At 39.9% G+C, this 18,954-nt stretch overlaps 1 protein-coding gene across 3 annotated transcripts in view; it reads right to left on the bottom strand.

Annotated features, from left to right (window-relative positions):
• TTC39C (tetratricopeptide repeat domain 39C) overlaps positions 1 to 18,954 on the bottom strand; it is a 109,224-nt gene that overhangs the window by 35,972 nt on the left and 54,298 nt on the right. For all 3 annotated transcript variants that reach the window (XM_027575872.2, XM_027575873.1, XM_027575874.2), the window contains exons 5-6: positions 15,864 to 16,218; positions 13,932 to 14,100 (exon numbers count right to left, since the gene is read on the bottom strand). In XM_027575872.2, coding sequence (XP_027431673.1) covers positions 13,932 to 14,100; positions 15,864 to 16,218 — 524 coding nt within the window. The remainder of the gene's footprint in view (positions 1 to 13,931; positions 14,101 to 15,863; positions 16,219 to 18,954) is intronic.

The following is an 18,954-nucleotide window of genomic DNA, read 5'->3' as shown; positions in this document are numbered from 1 at the left end:
GATCCCATTTACAATCGCACCCACAACCATAAGATACCTAGGAATAAATCTAACCAAAGAGGCAAAGGATCTGTACTCAGAAAACTGTAAAATACTCATGAAAGAAATTGAGGAAGACACAAAGAAATGGAAAAACGTTCCATGCTCATGGATTGGAAGAACAAACATTGTGAAGATGTCAATGCTACCTAGAGCAATCTACACATTCAAGGCAATCCCCATCAAAATACCATCCACTTTTTTCAAAGAAATGGAACAAATAATCCTAAAATTTGTATGGAACCAGAAGAGACCCCGAATAGCCAGAGGAATGTTGAAAAAGAAAAGCAAAGCTGGTGGCATCACAATTCCAGACTTTAAGCTCTATTACAAAGCTGTCATCATCAAGACAGTATGGTACTGGCACAAAAACAGACACATACATCAATGGAACAGAACAAGAGCCCAGAAATGGACCCTCAACTCTATGGTCAACTCATCTTTGACAAAGCAGGAAAGAATGTCCAATGGAAAAAAGACAGTCTCTTCAACAAATGGTGTTGGGAAAATTGGACAGCCACATGCAGAAGAATGAAACTGGACTATGTCCTTACACCACACACAAAAATAGAGTCGAAATGGTTGAAAGACCTCAATGTGAGACAGGAGTCCATCAAAATCCTAAAGGAGAACACAGGCAGCAACCTCTTCGACCTCAGCCGCAGCAACTTCTTCCTAGAAACATTGCCAAAGGCAAGGGAAGCAAGGGTAAAAATGAACTGTTGGTACTTCATCAAGATAAAAAGCTTTTGCACGGCAAAAGAAACAGTCCACAAAACCAAAAGACAACCGACAGAATGGGAGAAGATATTTGCAAATGACATATCAGATAAAGGGCTAGTATCCAAAATCTATAAAGAACTTATCAAACTCAACACCCAACGAATAATCCAATCAAGAAATGGGCAGAAGACATGAACAGACATTTTTCCAAAGAAGACATCCAAATGGCCAACAGACACATGAAAAAATGCTCAACATCGCTCAGCATCAGGGAAATCCCAATCAAAACCTCAATGAGATACCACCTCACACCAGTCAGAATGGCTAAATAACAAGTCAGGAAATGAGATGTTGGCGGGGATGCGGAGAAAGGGGAACCCTTCCTGTACTGTTGGTGGGAATGCAAGATGGTGCAACCCCTCTGGAAAACAGTACGGAGGTTCCTCAAAAAGTCGAAAATAGAGCTGCCATATGATCCAGCAATTGCACTACTGGGTATTTACCCCAAAGATACAAATGGAGGGATCCGAAGGGGTACGTGCACCCCGATGTTTATAGCAGCAATGTCCACAATAGCCAAACTGTGGAAAGAGCCAAGATGTCCATCGACAGATGAGTAGATAAAGAAGAGTGGTGTATATATATATACAATGGAATATTATGCAGCCATCAAAAGGAATGAGATCTTGCCATTTGCAACGACATGGATGGAACTGGAGGGTGTTATGCTGAGCGAAATAAGTCAATCAGAGAAAGACATGTATCATATGACCTCACTGATACGAGGAATTCTTAATCTCAGGAAACAAACTGAGGGTTGCTGGAGTGAGGGGGGGATGGGATGGCTGGGTGACAGACATTGGGGAGGGTATGTGCTATGGTGAGTGAGGTGAATTGTGCAAGACTGTTGAATCACAGATCTGTACCTCTGAAACAAATAATGCAATATATGTTAAGAAAAAAAAAAAGAAGATAGCAAGAGGGGAAGAAAGAAGGGGAGTAAGTCGGAGGGGGAGACGAACCATGAGAGATGATGGACTCTGAAAAACAAACTGAGGGTTCTAGAGGGGAGCGGGGTGAGAGGATGGGTTAGTCTGGTGATGTGTATTGGGGAGGGCACTTTCTGCATGAAGCACTGGATGTTATGCACAAACAATGAATCATGGAACACTACATCAAAAACTAATGATGTAATGTATGGTGATTAACATAACAATAAAAAATTTTTTAAAAAAAAGAGTAAAAGACCTGTACTCTGTAAAGTTTAAGACACTTTGATTGGAAGACATTCAAATAATCCAATCAAGAAATGGGCAGAAGACATGAACAGACATTTCTGCAAAGAAGACATCCAAATGGCCAATAGTTGACACATGAAAAAGTGCTCAACATCACTCGGCATCAGGGAAATACAAATCAAAACCTCAGTGAGATACCACTTCACATTTGGCGAGGATGTGGAGAAAGGGGAATCCTCCTACACTGTTGGTGGGAATGCAAGCTGGTGCAGCCACTCTGGAAAACAGTAAGGAGGTTCCTCAAAAAGTTGAAATAGAGCTACCCTACGACCCAGCAATTGTAATACTCGGTATTTACCCCAAAGATACAAATGTAGTGATCCAAAGGGGCACATGCACACCAATGTTTATAGCAGCAATGTCCACAATAGCCAAACTATGGAAAGAGCCTAGATGTCCATCAACAGATGAATGGATAAAGAAGATGTGGTATATATACACAATGGAATATTATGCAGCCATCAAAAAAATGAAATCTTGCCATTTGCAATGACATGGATGGAACTAGAGGGTATTATGTTAAGCGAAATAAGTCAATCAGAGAAAGACAAGTATCATATGATGTCACTGATACGAGGAATCTGAGAAACAAGACAGAAGATCATAAGGGAAGGGAGGGAAAAATGAAACAAGACGAAACCAGAGAGGGAGACAAACCATAAGAGACTCTTAATCTCAAGAAACAAGACACTGAATCATAGGGGAAGGGAGGGGAAAATGACACAAGATGAAACTGAGAGGAAGACAAACCATAAGAGACTCTTAATCTTAGGAAACAAACTGAGAGTTGCTGGAATGGTGGGGGGTGGGAGGGATGGGGTGGCTGGGTGATGGACACTGGGGAGGGTATGTGCTATGGTGAGCACTGTGAATTGTGTAAGGCTGATGAATCACAGACATGTACCCCTGAAACAAATAATACATATATGTTAATAAAATAAAAAAATTAAAAAATACCCCCCCAAAAAAGACATTCAAGACGACAAAAAGAAATGGAAAGACATTCCATGCTCATGGGTTGGAAGAATAAATACTGTTAAAAAAAAACTGGAGGTATTACAATTCCAGATTTCAAGTTATATTATAAAGCAGTAGTAATTAAAGCAGTAGTAATTAAAACAGTATGATACTGGCATAAAAACAGACACTTAGATTGATGGAATAAAACAGAAAACCCAGAAAGAGACCCACAATTACATCGTCAATCTTTGACAAAGCAGGAAAGGATATTCAATGGGAAAAAGACCATCTCTTCAATTTGGGAAAACAGGACAGCCACATATGAAAGAATAAAACTGGACCACTGTCTTTCACCATACACAAAAACAAACTCAAAATGGATTAGAGACCTAAATGTGAGACCTGCAATCATAAAAATTCTTGAAGGGAACACAGGCAGTAATCTCTATGACATTGCCATAGCAGCATTTTTCTAGATATGTCTCCTGAGACAAGGAAAGTAAACCTAGAAATAAACTACTGAAACATCAAAATAGGGTGCCTGGGTGGCTCAGTGGGTTAGCATCTACCTTTGGCTCAGGTGACGATCCCAGGGACCTGGGATTGAGCCTCGCATCAGGTTCCCCGCTCAGCGGGGTGTCTGCTTCCCTCTGCCCCTCCCTCTGCTCATTCTCCCCCCACCCCTTCTCTCTCAAGTAAATAAAATCTTAAAAAAAAAAAACACATCAAAATAAAAAGTTTCTGCACAGTGAAGGAAACAACAAAACTAAAAGACAACCTACAGAATGGGAGAACATATTTGCAAATGACATATCTGATAAAGGGTTAGTATCCAAAATATATAAAGAACTTATAAAACTCAACACCCCAAAAATAAATAATCTAATTAAAAATGGACAGAAGACATTAACAGACACTTTTCCAAAGAAGTCATTCAGATGGCTAACAGACACATGAAAAGATGCTCAACATCATTCATCATCAGGGAAATGCAAATAAAAAGTACAATGAGATATTACCTCACACCTGTCAGGCTGGCTAAAATCAACAACACAAGAAACAAGTGCTGATGAGGATGTGGAAAAAAAATGCACTGCTGGTGGGAATGCAAACTGGTGTAGCCACTGTGGAAAATAGTATGGAGGTTCCTCAAAAAAATTAAAAATAGGACTACCCTATGATCCAAGAATCACAATAGTATTTACCCCAAAAATACAAAACACTAATTTAAAGGGATACATGCACCACTATGTTGATTGCAGCATTATTTACAATAGTCAAATTATGGAAGCAGCCCAAGTGTCCACCGATAGATGAACGGATAAAAAAGGTGTGGTATGTGTATATATACACACATATACACATGGTGTTGGGAAAACAGGACAGCCACATACAAAAGAATAAAACTGGATCACTGTCTTTCACCATACACAAAAACAAACTCAAAATGGATTAAAGACCTGAAACCATAAAAATCCTTGAAGGGAACGCAAGCAGTAAGCTCTCTGATATATATAAATAGACACACACACACACACACACACACACTAGAATATTTTTCCACTGTAAAAAAGAATGAAATCTTGCCATTTGCAAGGACATGGATAGAGGTAGAGAGCATTTCACTAAGTGAAATAAGTCAGAGAAAGACAAATACCATATGATTTCACTCATATGTGGAATTTAAGAAACAAATGAACAAAGTAAGAGACAAACCAAGAAACAGACTCTTTAACTATAGAGAAAAAAGTGATGGTTACTATAAGGGATGTTGGTGGGGGGATGGGTGAAATAGGGGATGGGGATTAAAGAGTAAAAAATTAATGGAGATGAAAAAAATTATGGAGATGAAAAAATTAATGGAGAAAGCAAAAAAGAATTTACAAAAAAAGTAGATTCCATTTGTCTTAAGGGATTTACCTCAATAACGGGGGGAAAAACAAAAGTGTTAATATTCTTGAATTACAGTAAGTATCAGAATTAAACCATATCTTTATCTCACAGATGCAAATAGGTATGACGATATAATAAGAGTTTTTAAAACATCAGTCTACAATCTCGAAAAAACCAGAATTGTCTATGTGTCCCAGTTTAGGCAGAAGATACATTTCTAAAGAAATGAAGTCTGTTATAATAAAAATGTGTACATGTTTGAATGTTCAAATTTTCACAACAAAATGTACTAATAGTTTTCAAATGAAAGTATTAGAAGAAGGGAAGATAAATGAGTATTCCTTATGATTATATTATATATTAGAATTTGGACAAATACATAAGGAAAATATTTTTTATTCAGAAGTCACATTTGGTTGCATCAACAATTTATATCCAAAGGGAAAAAAGAAACAGTAAATATTTATACAGAAAATACCCTCAGTAACTTTTTTGAAACATCTTTGGATAGAATTCAAGTTCACCCACTTAAAGGATACAATTCAATTATTTTTAGTACAGAGTCGCACAACCACTACCACAATCTAAGTGTAGAATATTTTCATCACCCCAACAAGAAACAATTACTCCACTCTCCCTCACTCATCCCCACCCCCAAGTAAGCAATAATCTATTATCTGCCTCTATAGATTTGCCTGTTCTGGAGATTTTATATAAATGGAATCATATAATATGTGCTCTTTTGTGGTTGGCTTTTTTCACTTAACATGCTTTCTAGGTTCACCCACGTGGTAGCATGTATCAGGACTTCATTTCTTTATATTGCTGAATATAATTATTCATTGTATGGATGCACATTTTGTTTATCCATTCATCAACTGATGGACATTTGAGTTGTTGCCAATCTTTACTCTAGAAGTAATAACATGGACATATGTTTTCACTTCTCTTGGGTATATTCCTAGGAATGGGACTTCTGGGTCATATGGTAAGTCTATGTTTAACATTTTGAGGAACTGCCAAACTTTTCCAAAGTGGTTGTACCATTTTACATCCCCACCAGCAATGAATGAGGTTTCCAATTATACCACATGCTTGTCACTGGCTGTCTTTTTTTATTATTATTATAGGCAGCCTGGCAGACAGGAAATAGCATCTCACTTGGTTTTGATTTGCATTTCTTCATAATGACTTATGATGCTGAGCATCTTTTCATGTGCTTAATGGTCATCTGCATATTTTCTCTGGAGAAAGGTCTCTTCGGAGCCTTTGCCTATTTTTTTAATTGGGATATTTGTCTTTTAATGGAATTGTTAGAGTTCTTTACATATTCTGGATACAAGTCCCTTGTCCCATCTATAACTCGCAAATATTTTTTCTCCCATTCCATGGGCTATTTACTTTCTTGATGATATCCTTTGCAGCACAAAGTGTTTGATTTTGACGTAGTTCAATTTATCTGTTTTTCTTTTGCTGTTGTGCCTTTGATGTCATGTCTAAGAAGCCGCTGACTAACCCAAGAGTTTAATAGTTTTAGCTCTTATATTTAGGTCTATGATCCAATCGCATTCATTCTTATGTGTGGTGTGAAGTAGGAGTCCAACTTCATTTATTTGCATGTGGCTATTCAATTGTCCCAGCACCATCTGTTGAAAAGACCATTATTTGTCTATCTATTTACCCTTGTCAAAAGTCAGTTGACCTGTAAGTGGAAAGGTTTGTTTCTTGATGCTTGTTGAACTAGAGGTCTACTCTTACGCCGTCCCATGCTGTCTTGATTACTTTGCAGTAAGTTTTGAGGCTACGAGGTATGACTCTTCCAACTTTGTTCTTCCTTTTCAAGATTGTTTTGGCTGTTCCAGATTCCTTAGATTTAGTATCAGTTTGTCAATTTTGAAAAAAAAAAAAAAAAGCAAGCTTTGATTTTGAGAGGGATTGTACTGAATCTGGTAACTCAATTAAGGGAGTACCGCCGTCTTAACAATACCAAGTTTTCTGATACGTGAACATGAGATGTCCTGTCAGTAATATCTTAAGAACTGCCTTTAAACTGCTTCAATTTGCCTCATTATGGAAATAAAAAGAAAACTATGCAGCAGAACACGCTGCTGAGACCATACAGAAAATAATGAATGATTATACTCTGGACCACTATTTCTTGAGTATAATCTCTTACCACGTAGCAGGAGCTACAGAACCATTCATACTCTTTGATTCTAACAATGATACCACTGGAGCTATAACCCAAAGAAATAACTCGAAAAAGAAAAGAAAAATATGCTAGCTATTGAAGTACTTACTCTCATAGTGAAATACTGGGAAATAATAGAGAAACAACAATGATCAAATATCTCAACAATTTCCCAACAAGGAAATATCAAATTATTAACACAACAGATATCTAAATAGTCTGTATACCAGTTACTTAAAAAAAAAGATATTAAAACAGATTTGTAAATGAAATTGCATGAAGTCTCATGTATATATTAAAGATCACAAAATAATTTGAAAACAGCTTAGAATTTAAGTATCACTGGGTTATTTTTATGAAGTCGCTTAACATCTTAAACTATTATGTAGGTGTTTTAAAAGGAGAGGCCTCCCTTGTCAGCTGTAGCATGCAGGAGGGCATGCTGTGACAGCCCACTTATTATTACCTGTGATTCAGCATTAATGCTGCTGACTAGCAGAATCCGTTTAGCAATACTGTTATCAAGGACACCTAACAATAGATCATGCATTTAACCCCTACCCTTAGGACTAGGGCCAATGTAGGCAAGGGAAAGCTCATCCTCTTATGCACATGTAGTGAGCTTAGGGATAAAAATCATTAACCTTCTACGTGCTTTTTCAGCCCAACAGCCTGTAATGATAGAGTTGAAAGAACAGCATATGTACTTAACCTATTAGCAATTTGGGTTACTATCCTCTTCTCATTTCAGTGAACAGTTATTAAACTACATGATACAGATTTATCTTGCTGGAAAGTGGAGACAAATATATCCCCCCATCTCTCCTACACCAGCTTGAACCGATCTCTCGTTTTGTGTTCTTCTAAGAATAAATGGCAACTCTATTTTTTGGCACCTGGAGTAATAAAGAGAACCCATGTAGGATGGAGGAAGGGAAGACTACAATTAACAGAACTTAAGGGAATTATATCTCTTCCTGCATCGCCTTTTTCCTGATCCTATAAATAACAACATGACATCATGCTGGCAAGGCCTGCTGTTCAAATACAAGAGGCAGGCTCGCTCTTCGACAGATGCAAAGAAACGCTGCTACCGAACAGCTCCCGTGATCCTGTCCACACGCCCGAGATGAGCGCTCAGGCCTAGGCCCTCCGGGTGTGCGGCACTCCTGTGCCAGCCCCCGCTCTCTACCACTCCTGCGGGCCTCCTGTCTCTTTTCTCTAGCTGATACATTAATCACCAAAGGGATCAACCTCCACTTTTCTGTCCCTGTCACAATCATAAACGGATGGGCTAAAAAGCAGCACAGACCTCCCACTGATTCTGGGGGGCGTCAGTGAAAAATGTCACTTCATCTTAATAAAAGTACAGAGAGAAAGCACTACAGTCCATTTTTTAAAAGGGGCCTCAGACAACTGAAGTCACCGAAAACAATGGGCAGAAAGGTCCACAGACAGGACAAGCGCTGGCGTAGATGTGTGCAAGCCTTTCCCACAGAACTTCGTAGCCAGTCGAAGAAGAACCCCAACCCTCTCGGAAGGAGATGGGGCAGCAGACTGACATGAATGTGGAAGAAAGGTCAACCATCAAACCAGTTCCTGCAGGGCTCTGTTCTGGGGAAAGAAACCACATCCTATCACAGGCCTTCTCAGAAGGAAGGGGAGGGAGGGCAAGTACAAAACGGGAGCAGACTGCAATGACAAGGCTGCATTTCTCAGCACAAACAAGGTAGCTTCAAATAAGAGAGAGAGGAGATGGTCGGGGGACATACACACATACGAAAGGTAGGGTTCATTGTAACTTCTTTAGCGTGGCCTCTGTGAGGCCTTGCACAAACTTCCTTTTGTCCTCACGAAGCAGTACTGTGATTGTAATGGTCTGAGAGGCAGTTACAGTCAAATGCCTCGAGGGCCGAGCAGTGGTGGGGGGTGGGTGGTGAGGGGGCATGGGGTGGGGGGCACCGGGGCTCACATCTGCTCATGTGGGCACTCGCTGCCATAAGCAGAGACTCCATTTCAATCCAATCGCTTTTTACCTCCTTTATTCAGTTCACTTCTTTAGAGTCGTACTTCTCTAGCCAGCACATCAGCATCTAAATACCTGGTTCTGTACCCTCCTTAGCAGGACAATCTCTTTATTCCAATTGTGAAGACAGTTTAGCATCTCCTTTCTTCAGAACTGGTTTCAGAAACAGGCACAGGTTCCACACAAGAGAGACAGACAGTCCTTGATAATCAACTTTTTTTTAAGATTTTATTTATTTGAGAGAGAGCGAGTGAGAGAGGGAACACAAGCAGGGGGAGTGGCAGAGGGAGAAGCAGGCTTCCCGTGGAGCAGGGAGCCCGATACGGGGCTCGATCCCAGGACCCTGGGATCATGATCTGAGCCGAAGGCAGATGCTTAATGACTGAGCCACCCAGGAGCCCCGATAATCAACTTTTTCTTAAGAAACGACATCACTCTCATTGATCAGTGGATTTCTCATTGATCGATGGATTCATCTGTTCATTCAACAAACACACACTGAGGGCCAGTCTTATTATGAAAGGCCATGACTATTGTTGCCCAAATCCAAACCCAAGGTTTTAAATGCCAGCACTCAGGATATTCAAAAGGTAGGAGTCCCAGATTAGAAGTTTCAAAACAAGAATTCTCAAAATGCTTAACAACCTCATTAGAATGTTTATCAACTTTCATTTATTCAGATATTAAAAATTAGTTTCATTACTAAGTAGTCATGATATAGCATGTGTATATGAAAGTGTATACTTATAAAATCAAATACATACATATATATATTACATACTAAGCAGATGGTTAAAACTAAAGGGGAGGGAAGTTGTGCAAATCTGTACTGTTTAAGGGAAAAAAGAGGACTAGAGAGAAATAAAAACAAGTAATTAAAATGTAGACTTGTGTCAATACTTTTTAAATAACCAAGAAAAATACTCATTCATCACTTGTACGTTAATGGACTTATCACTACCATAGATTTACTGAAAAGTACAAAAATTCAGAAGTAGAGCTATAAATTGACATTTTAAAATTGAGATTACTATACAACATCTAGGACCAACTTCAGGGAAAAGTAAATATAGGTGCCCTATAGTACCTATAGTCCCTCTTGCTACGTGCCACCCACTTTGCCAATCATGGGCTCAGTTTTACCGACCGCTTTCAACAGCAAAACAATTTTTTCCCCTCCTAAAAAGGAAAAAAAAAAAAGAAATTTGATAACCCTACTTCCAGGCTTATATAAGAATAATAATAATACCCATCACACACTAGTTATATATCATTTATCCCATGCTAAGGACCGTAGGAACCCATCTGTGCCTCCCAGCAGCATGAAAAGTCACATGGGAGAAGTCAACAAAGACCGGAAAGGTAGTGAGAACACAGGAGGGTGGAGAAGGCTGGAGGTGGGAGCATAGAGACATACAGTGGGGAGAAGCAAAGGCAGTAAAGAGAGAAGATTCTTTCTGCAGTCTGGCTGAAGCTTCATGCTTCAGCAGCCCCAAAGAGCACAGGGGGCACCCCATCCTGACGCACCCCACGCACCAAAGGTGGAACTCCACTGCTAGGTCAAGTTAGGCCGTAACAGCAGGAAATCATGAAACCACGACAGCAAGGGTTATCAAAGGTCAGGACGGGGTGGTTGTGTCAAAGACCCCCCTCCAGCCCCCCCGATGGACTCCAAATTGTCCCAGGGCACATAAACAGTTGTTCATGAAATTAAAGCGAGAGCGGGCAAGTGCACAGGATTTGAAAATAACACAGAAAATGAAAACTAAGCAGCACATATTGAGCTCGTCACCCTGCATGACAGCAAGCTTACACAAAAGCAGCTGTTCAAATTATTTTGTAGATTGACTCACTGAACAAACTTCATGTCATATGACGCATCTGACAAAGTTAAAGCCTGCAGACCGTGTTCTCTCAGTGTTTGTTGATAAAAAGATCTCAGGGGTCCTATCTCTAGCCTAAATGCTTACTGAAAATTAAAAAAAAAATTATCTGCAAGCAGATGTGTCAGCAGAGCCCTGTGTTTTCAGAAACCAGGTTTGGGACTTCATAGGCCTTACCAAAAGCCTCTGACAAGAGGGGTGACATCCTCTCTGGGCTGCCCCCCTCCGCAAACAAAGCCTTCTCCACTCCCAACCCCACCCCTGACAGCTTCCTCGGGGTCACCTGGGAAGATAAATGAAATGCTGCTGTCTGGGCACTGTGAGGACAATCCCAGTAATATTCCAAGTTAGCCCCAAATCCTTTCATCTTCTGGGCCTCGGGGAAGGGCTGAACAGAAACCACCGGGCACATTCCCTTGGGCCTGAGGCTACAGCTCACTAATTAGAAGCAGAAACACCTCTTTTTTTTTTTTTTTTTGAAAACCAAGCATCAGTTCGGCAAGCAAGCTGCTTCACGGTGAAGTGGTCCTAACATCTACCACCCACACTCAGATCACAACTCTCCCCCCTTGAAAGAGCCCAAATGCCTACCAAGAACTGTATAATGCCAGCTATGTACCTCCCCAAACTGTATTTAGAAGGGTCCTCTGATGGTTGCGGCTTCCTCATTTCTAGGACCATCCCAACAACAGTGAATAACCACTTACTTTTACATCCACTCAGTCCCTGACAGGAATGAACTGTGGCACAAACTAAAACCATCACAAATTAAGTGTTTGGTGGGGGTGGGGGGGGTGGGGGGGGTGAGAAGGCATCAGTTTAGCTAAAAGTTAAGCATTTTTGTTTTAAAATTAAAAATTTACGAAAATGGCAAGCTTAACAAGAGATAAACCCTTACTTTTACATTTCTATTTAACAGCTTCAAAATCCAATTTAGAGCATTCGTTGATCTGGGGGAGTAAAGAGAGAGAATTCTAACAAATGCCCAATGCTAAGGTGCCTTACTGCACACAACTGTAAATTCTGGCCCTCACCCCTGGCGGCAAATCTGTTAATACTGAACCTAGTCTCATCATGTTCAGAGTTATTCAAAATGTGTAATGCCTGCCCTTTAAGAAATGGACATTTAATGGGGCACCTGGGTGGCTCTGTTGGTTAAGCAGCCAACTCTTGGTTTCAACTCAGGTCATGACCTCGGGGTCATGAGTTCCAGCCCCACACTGGGCTCATGCTCAATGGGGAGTGTGCTTGAGATTCTCTCTGTCCCTCTCCCTCTGCCCCTCTCCCTGGCTCATGCTCTCTAAAAATAAATAAATCTTTTTTATAAAAAAAAGAAATGGACATTTAAGAAAGGACTGACCCTGTAACCAAACTTCCATGCAAAAATGGTCACTGAAGTGAGAAGGCTTAGTCAGTTTAAAATGTCCTTATACAGTGTGATTTTGTCCTGCACAAACCCAAGGGAGCAGAGAAACTTTAGTACACTGAACATCCTTCCCTACATGGAAGACCATAACCCTGAGCTTAAAAGGAAAGAATGCTAACGAAAAGACTGGGCTGCATAAGAAAATGATCAGAACTATGTTTCTAAGGCAGCGAGGGGAAAAAAGGGAGAAACAGAACTGAAGGTTCACAGGCCTGACTGCAAAGAAAAACAGTTTCAAAATAATGAGAAAAAAAACAATTCAGACATAGGTGCAAATAATTCAGATCCCGGTGAGCTTTCTGTACTGTTTCGATTATAAATCATCAGGAGAGTCTCTAAAATACAACTTCCATATGTAAAGGTGAGGAGTCCCCGGATTTAAGGAGGTACTTCATGAGGGAAAGGAATTATTCGAGAAGTAATATACACTTTGTTGCCAACAAAAAAAAATCATCCCTGTGCTCACAAAAGCATTCCTAAGCAAGAATCTTCAAATGCACTCATGGCGATTCTTGGGGGCTGACTTCTAGAATCAACTGTGCTGCAGAGCACCCGGTTACCTGGAGGACAGAGGTTGTAGAAAGCTTGCAATGATTCTCTGCAAGCTGCTGGTGCACCTGGCATAACAGCCACCTGCTTTCATGTGCAGGATTTTTTTTTTCTTATACTTTTATTTTTCTTCAAATCCTCATGCCCCCAAGCAAGCAGACGAAAGGAAGAGAACAGAAAGAAAAGAGAAGAGAAGAGAGAAAAGAAAAGAAAAAAGGGAAGGGAAGGGAAGGGAAGCGAAGGGAAGGGAAGGGAAGAGAAGGGAAGGGAAGGAAAAAACAGATATAAAGAAGCAGAGACCTTCAAAGGCCAGGGTGTATTCTGCTTCTGGAGTGAGACAGCCTGGCCTCATTCACTGGGTGAGCCTGGGAAGTCACTTGAAACCCTCCTGGATCCCTTTTTCTATAAAACACAGAGGACATTTTGTATCTATGTCCTAGGATTCCTCTGGGGATTAAATGGGCTATCATGAATAAAGCGCCTGGCACGGAATTAGCCCAAAGGAAGCCCATGAAAAAGCAACAAAAGCTACTACTCTTTCAAAGCTGATGGGGTCCTTGCTATTTCACGCAGTAACTTATGCATAAATCGTTAACCAAGATGAAAATTTAGAAACAGATTATTAGTAACTCCAGAAAAGGAAAAGGATCATATTTTGTGTTCTTCAATGAAGACATGTGCTAATGCTCCAAGTACGCCAATCTCATTACCCGGGACAGAGCTCACCCCTTCCTCGCCCACATCTCCCGAACAGAAGGTTACTGACTAACATCCTGGGTTCCTGGAAGAGGCTTTTGTAGCAACAGTGCAGCGAAAAGCACAAGAACGAAATGTTCCTTGGCCCAATGACATTTGGGCTCATTTTGACAGGAGTACCCGGAGTGAGAATTACAGATCTGATCCACAGAAGGCTTTATTTAAAAACATGCGGAAGGCACAGTACCTCTAATCGTTGTATGCGTCCCTTGAAAAACATGAAGAGGGAAGAATTTGGATAAGCAGCTTCTTTTTTGAGAAGAATTTCCTTTGCTTCATCCAGGCCTGCTTTGTTATCACTGCCATCCAAGGCAAAAAACGGACGGACTACAGTATGATACCAGAGCAGAGCCAATCTAAAGAAGAGGGAGAGAAACGTTGAGCAAGACTTTTCTTATAGTGGTTCTACTTTTTAAAAACTCAGTATGTGCTCTTCCAGAACGCTCTTTCCAAAAAGCTTACTATGCAGTCTTTGAAGAAATAAATTCAGAGTATCTTTCCCCATATTAATTTTATCAATATTTGGAAAACTGACACTTTGGCACAGCATATAAATCAGCACACTCCCATCAGGTGACAGGAGAACAATATGATAAAAGCATTTAGCTTTTCCAAGACTTCCAGATGGCTCTTGAAAGTATGGACTGATGTAAATCTCTGAATTCTGAACTTCACTCATCAATGCACCAATCAGAAACAGTAACTGGTTACCATGAATTTACTGTCCCCTGATAATAAAAGCATTACCTTTTTGCAAAAGGAAAATGCTGTTTTCTCTTGTTTTCACAAAGTTAGAGTGTAAGCCTCAGAATTCAAATTTAAATATGGGAACCACAGACACAAATTATACTAAAATGGGTTAAAATAAGTAAGAGAACCAGAAAAAAGGCTCTTTCTCTGGCCTTTGAGGATGCTCAATTTGAAAAACAAATAATTACTTAAAATTGCCTTACTTCAAACTCATCCTTTCAAGAAAACTACCATGTTAAATAAACTCGGTAACTAAAATAGATTCATTAGGATCTGCTTTAATGAATAGACAAAAATGTTTCACCAACACATCAAATATTATTATGTAAATGCACGCTTCTAGCATGTCTATAAAATTCGTTCTCTTCCAGAGATCCGACTAATTTACATTACCAATTCATTTCTTTCCAGAAAATACTAAGATATAAATAGACAAATTATCACGTTACAAAACTGTTAAATCAAATTAATAAAATACCACTGTTTATGTAATTTAATGACTTTGGGGAGGCACAGATATTTTTGAAATGAAAATTTAATGATATTTTTAATAGCTACCAACGGATTAAGAGTGAATATCCAAATTCCTCAATCTTGATAGGAGTAGAAACAGAGCTTACTAAAGTTTTTTGTGATAATCAACATTTTTTTGAAAAACTGATAAGTAGTGTAATGTCAAAGGACATCTAGTGTCTGGTAAAATTACTCAAATTGCAAATGGTAGATATTTACCAGACTGAAAAAAAAAAAAAATCACACCGTTTTTAACTGATGGAGGAATGGGAGAGTTATACCAGCTTCTCCACACTCCTGTTTAAATAACTGTCATTTCAGTTTACTCTAACATGACTCAGTTTAGATTAACATGACTCAATTTAGTTGACCAGCACAAAATATCCAAGTCACATATGAAAGACCAATGAACCAACCAGGATCAAAGGAAATTACATAGTATCAAGATTCTCTGTAAGAATAAAAATTTTAAAATCACCAAAAAGGCTTACTGAATTCCTATTCCTTAAAAAATTCCAAAAATCAGGATCATGAATCTCAGTGACTGTGGTCAAGGTCACAAAAACTGCTTATAAAATCATTTGAGGTTGAAAAAGGTGATCATTTTACCTGTTTAAAATAATAAAGGACTCATGAGAGTAAGGAATGATGTCCTGCTCTCTAACGTCAGCTCCAAAGTCAGTTTATAAATACCACCAAAAATGCAGTTCTCAGGGTTGCATTAAAAGACATAATGCATGGCATCACGTCAACCAACCAAGCTATTTACCTGAAGTTTCCTTTAAAGGCTCTGATTGTCGTTTACTTACTTTCAACACTATATTATCTACCAAAGCATTGCAATACAGCTACTCACGTAGCTAAAGGGGCCTTCATGTCCTTACTTTCGCTTGCATACATCAGTGAAGAAAGCCCTTGCAGGCGGTCTCCAGGAAAACCCAGCAGGTTGATGATTTTGAGCAGGTTGGGGGGCACCATGGATATGCAAAGGTGAAAAAGGCCATATCCAAAGCTAACAGCACCTTTCAGTCTGTTTAGAGACTCCTCAGACACCCCTTCAGCCACAATGTGATTATCATTTGCAGCGTCAGAAGTCAAAGGCTCTTCAGTTAGCTTCTTTTGATACAGCTCCTGAAGGGCACTGATGTCCAGATAGCATTTATTGTAAATCTTCCAGGCTTTCCTAAGGATCCACCCACCTTTTATATAGGCTACAGAGAAGGGGAGAAAGCATGAGAAAAGTAAGCATTCAAAATAATTTTCTGTGTTGATAAGGGATATTGAAGAATGGCCTGAAATTCAAGCAAAAATTTAAAAAAAAAACCAAACACACAATAAAAATGACCATCTCCCATTGCACCTTGTTTTCTGCAGAGGACTTAAATTCTTTGTTTCCCTTTACTGCACTGGATGACCACTCGGCAAAAACCACATTTTTTTTGTTCACTGTTCTATCAAGCCCCTCATACATGAGCTGGGATGTAGTAGATGATATACGCTACAAGACTAAATGCATGACTACCAGCATGCAAGCATCACGTGAACACCTTTGTTCACGTGCTCCGTGAAACATGAACCTCCGCCGTGTTTTTCTGAACTACCATGGCAACTTCGGTGATAAACCTCTTTTAGAACTCTTACGTCTGTCTACCCCGTGTTTCGTTCCTCCGAAATAGCAAGTTTTAAGTCTAATTCACTGCTAAAACTACACCCCAGCATCAAGCATGGCAACTTGCCAAAAAATAAAACAAGCAAACAAAAAGGATGAATTTATACTTATTGGTGAACAAATGGGCAGTTCATTAAGGTGTAAGTCATCGGTGTTAAATGCAGAAATGCAAACAATCCCCCATTCATCTGTATCTAATGCCTACTGTGTGGCTTCAGCGCACCTTACTTAGGATGGCGTTATTTGGTCTATGAGGATGACACTCATCCCCTGTCCCAGCCTACATCTAGACAGATCCAGTGAAGGAAGGTGGCAAAAAGAAGCTACTTCACACCAGAGGTGAGAAGCTGTTATTTATAAAGCTGCTTCCATGATTTCCCGTCAGACCAATTTTTAACACAGCCCTCACAGTCTCTGAAAGAAATTTCACAGATACAATATGGGACTGACCCACCAGTTCCAGGCTCCACAGGCCCCTCTCACACAAGCCCACAGGTCCTGCCTCACCCTCTCCTCCTGTGAACACTTACACCTTCTGATGGGGAAGGAAAGGGGCAGCTGATTTGTCTGTGCTTATCTGAGTGTATCATCACCATACTTTTGAGGAAAGGTCTTCTATAGGGAATTTTCTGCAGAAAAGAGCTTATACACTCAGCACTGTTACCAATATGGCACCAGTCATCTGACCCCAATGCACCAATGGAAAACAAAATGAGCTGTTCCGGGCTTCCAGGCCCTTTAGACAGCAGAAAAAGAAGTTTGTAAAAAGTTATTTTTAAAATTACAGAAAATACGTAACATAAAATCTGATTTATAAAAGTCTAATCCCTAAGAGCGATCTAAGAACACACGGTATATACAGAAAAGACCTACCACAGCGGGCCTACTGCTAGCCTTTGAAAGGCCTGCTTACAAGATTGGCCTTTGGCTGGGGTCTGTGAACTTGGACTTGGGAGGGTTCCCAGCATTCTCAGAACCGATAAGAGTGGCTCACTGTGCCTACCACCCTGCTTGCAGAAGTAGTATGTTTTATGTTGAACACCTGCTTTCCTCCTGGGGCCTGGAATCTGGGTATGTGCAAGACAAGGGTAGATCTACACATGGTTAGCCCCCAACAAAAAGTGTGGGTGCTGCATCTCCAACAAACTTCTCGATTGAGAACAAAACTCACTGCCCAGAGAATTAAGCATGTCCTATGCAACTCCACTGGGAGAAAATTCTGGGTTGCCTGTGCCTGAGTTTTCCTGGATGTCATCCCATGCATCATTTCCCTTTGGTCGTTTTGCTTTGTATCTTTTGCTGTAACAAATCACAGCCATGAGCATGATTATATACGGAGTCCTGGAAAATCATTGCACGTGACGGTCTTAAGAATCCCCAATCCATGGAATCAAGCTAAAATTTAATCAAGCTAATATTTTACTTAACTATATCAATTTCTTGACAAATGATAACCATATCTCCTATGGAAGATCCTATGGGATCTCCTATGGGACCACAATTCAAAACACAACCATCCCACAAGTTCCAAGTTCTAGATTGTTAATGTCCTGTAGACTAAGTTCACTGAAAAGAATACTTACTGTGAGAGAGGATGAACAAACAAAAGCTTAATTTAAGGGAACTATTCTTATAACTGTATAGTTATAAAAGTAATACACATTTGAATACACATTTAGTTCAATTTAACAAAAAAAAATTTTTTTTTTTTTTTTTGAGAGAGAGAGCGTGAGCAGGGAGAGGGGCAAAGGGAGAGAGAGAATCCACGCCCAGCACAAATCCCAGTGCAGGGCTTAATCTCACGTCCCTGAGATCATGACTTGAGTCAAAATCAAGAGTCAGAGGCTTAACCAACTGAGCCACCCAGGCGCTCCAATTTAACAAAAATACTCACTGAGCAAATATTACATTTCAGGCACAGTTCTAGGAGAATCAAAGGGAAGTAAGATACAGATCCCGGATGTAAGAGGCACAGTGACTCTTCCCTTCTAAATGGAAGTACTGCGGGAAAACGAAAGGTTGGAGAAAACCCTGAAACCTGTATGCTAACAAAGCACTCAGGTTGATTCAGTATGCCCACAAACAGGAAGCTCAGTTATGATCCAAAAAGCTCAATGTTGACTAGAAAAACAGAAAAAGAGAAAAGGAACAAAAAACCAATGGGGATCTAATAAAGAGGAAAACACTGGCTACAGATTTAAAAAATGAAAAAAAGAAAACTTGCAAAACTCTAAAAATGTTAATTAGCTATTATGTTCCTATCATGTGCCTAGCACTG

The sequence above is a fragment of the Zalophus californianus genome, chromosome 14 (genome assembly GCF_009762305.2).
Source record: "Zalophus californianus isolate mZalCal1 chromosome 14, mZalCal1.pri.v2, whole genome shotgun sequence".
NCBI classification, from domain to species: Eukaryota; Metazoa; Chordata; class Mammalia; order Carnivora; family Otariidae; genus Zalophus; species Zalophus californianus.
This window is presented reverse-complemented; position numbering and strand designations above follow the sequence as displayed.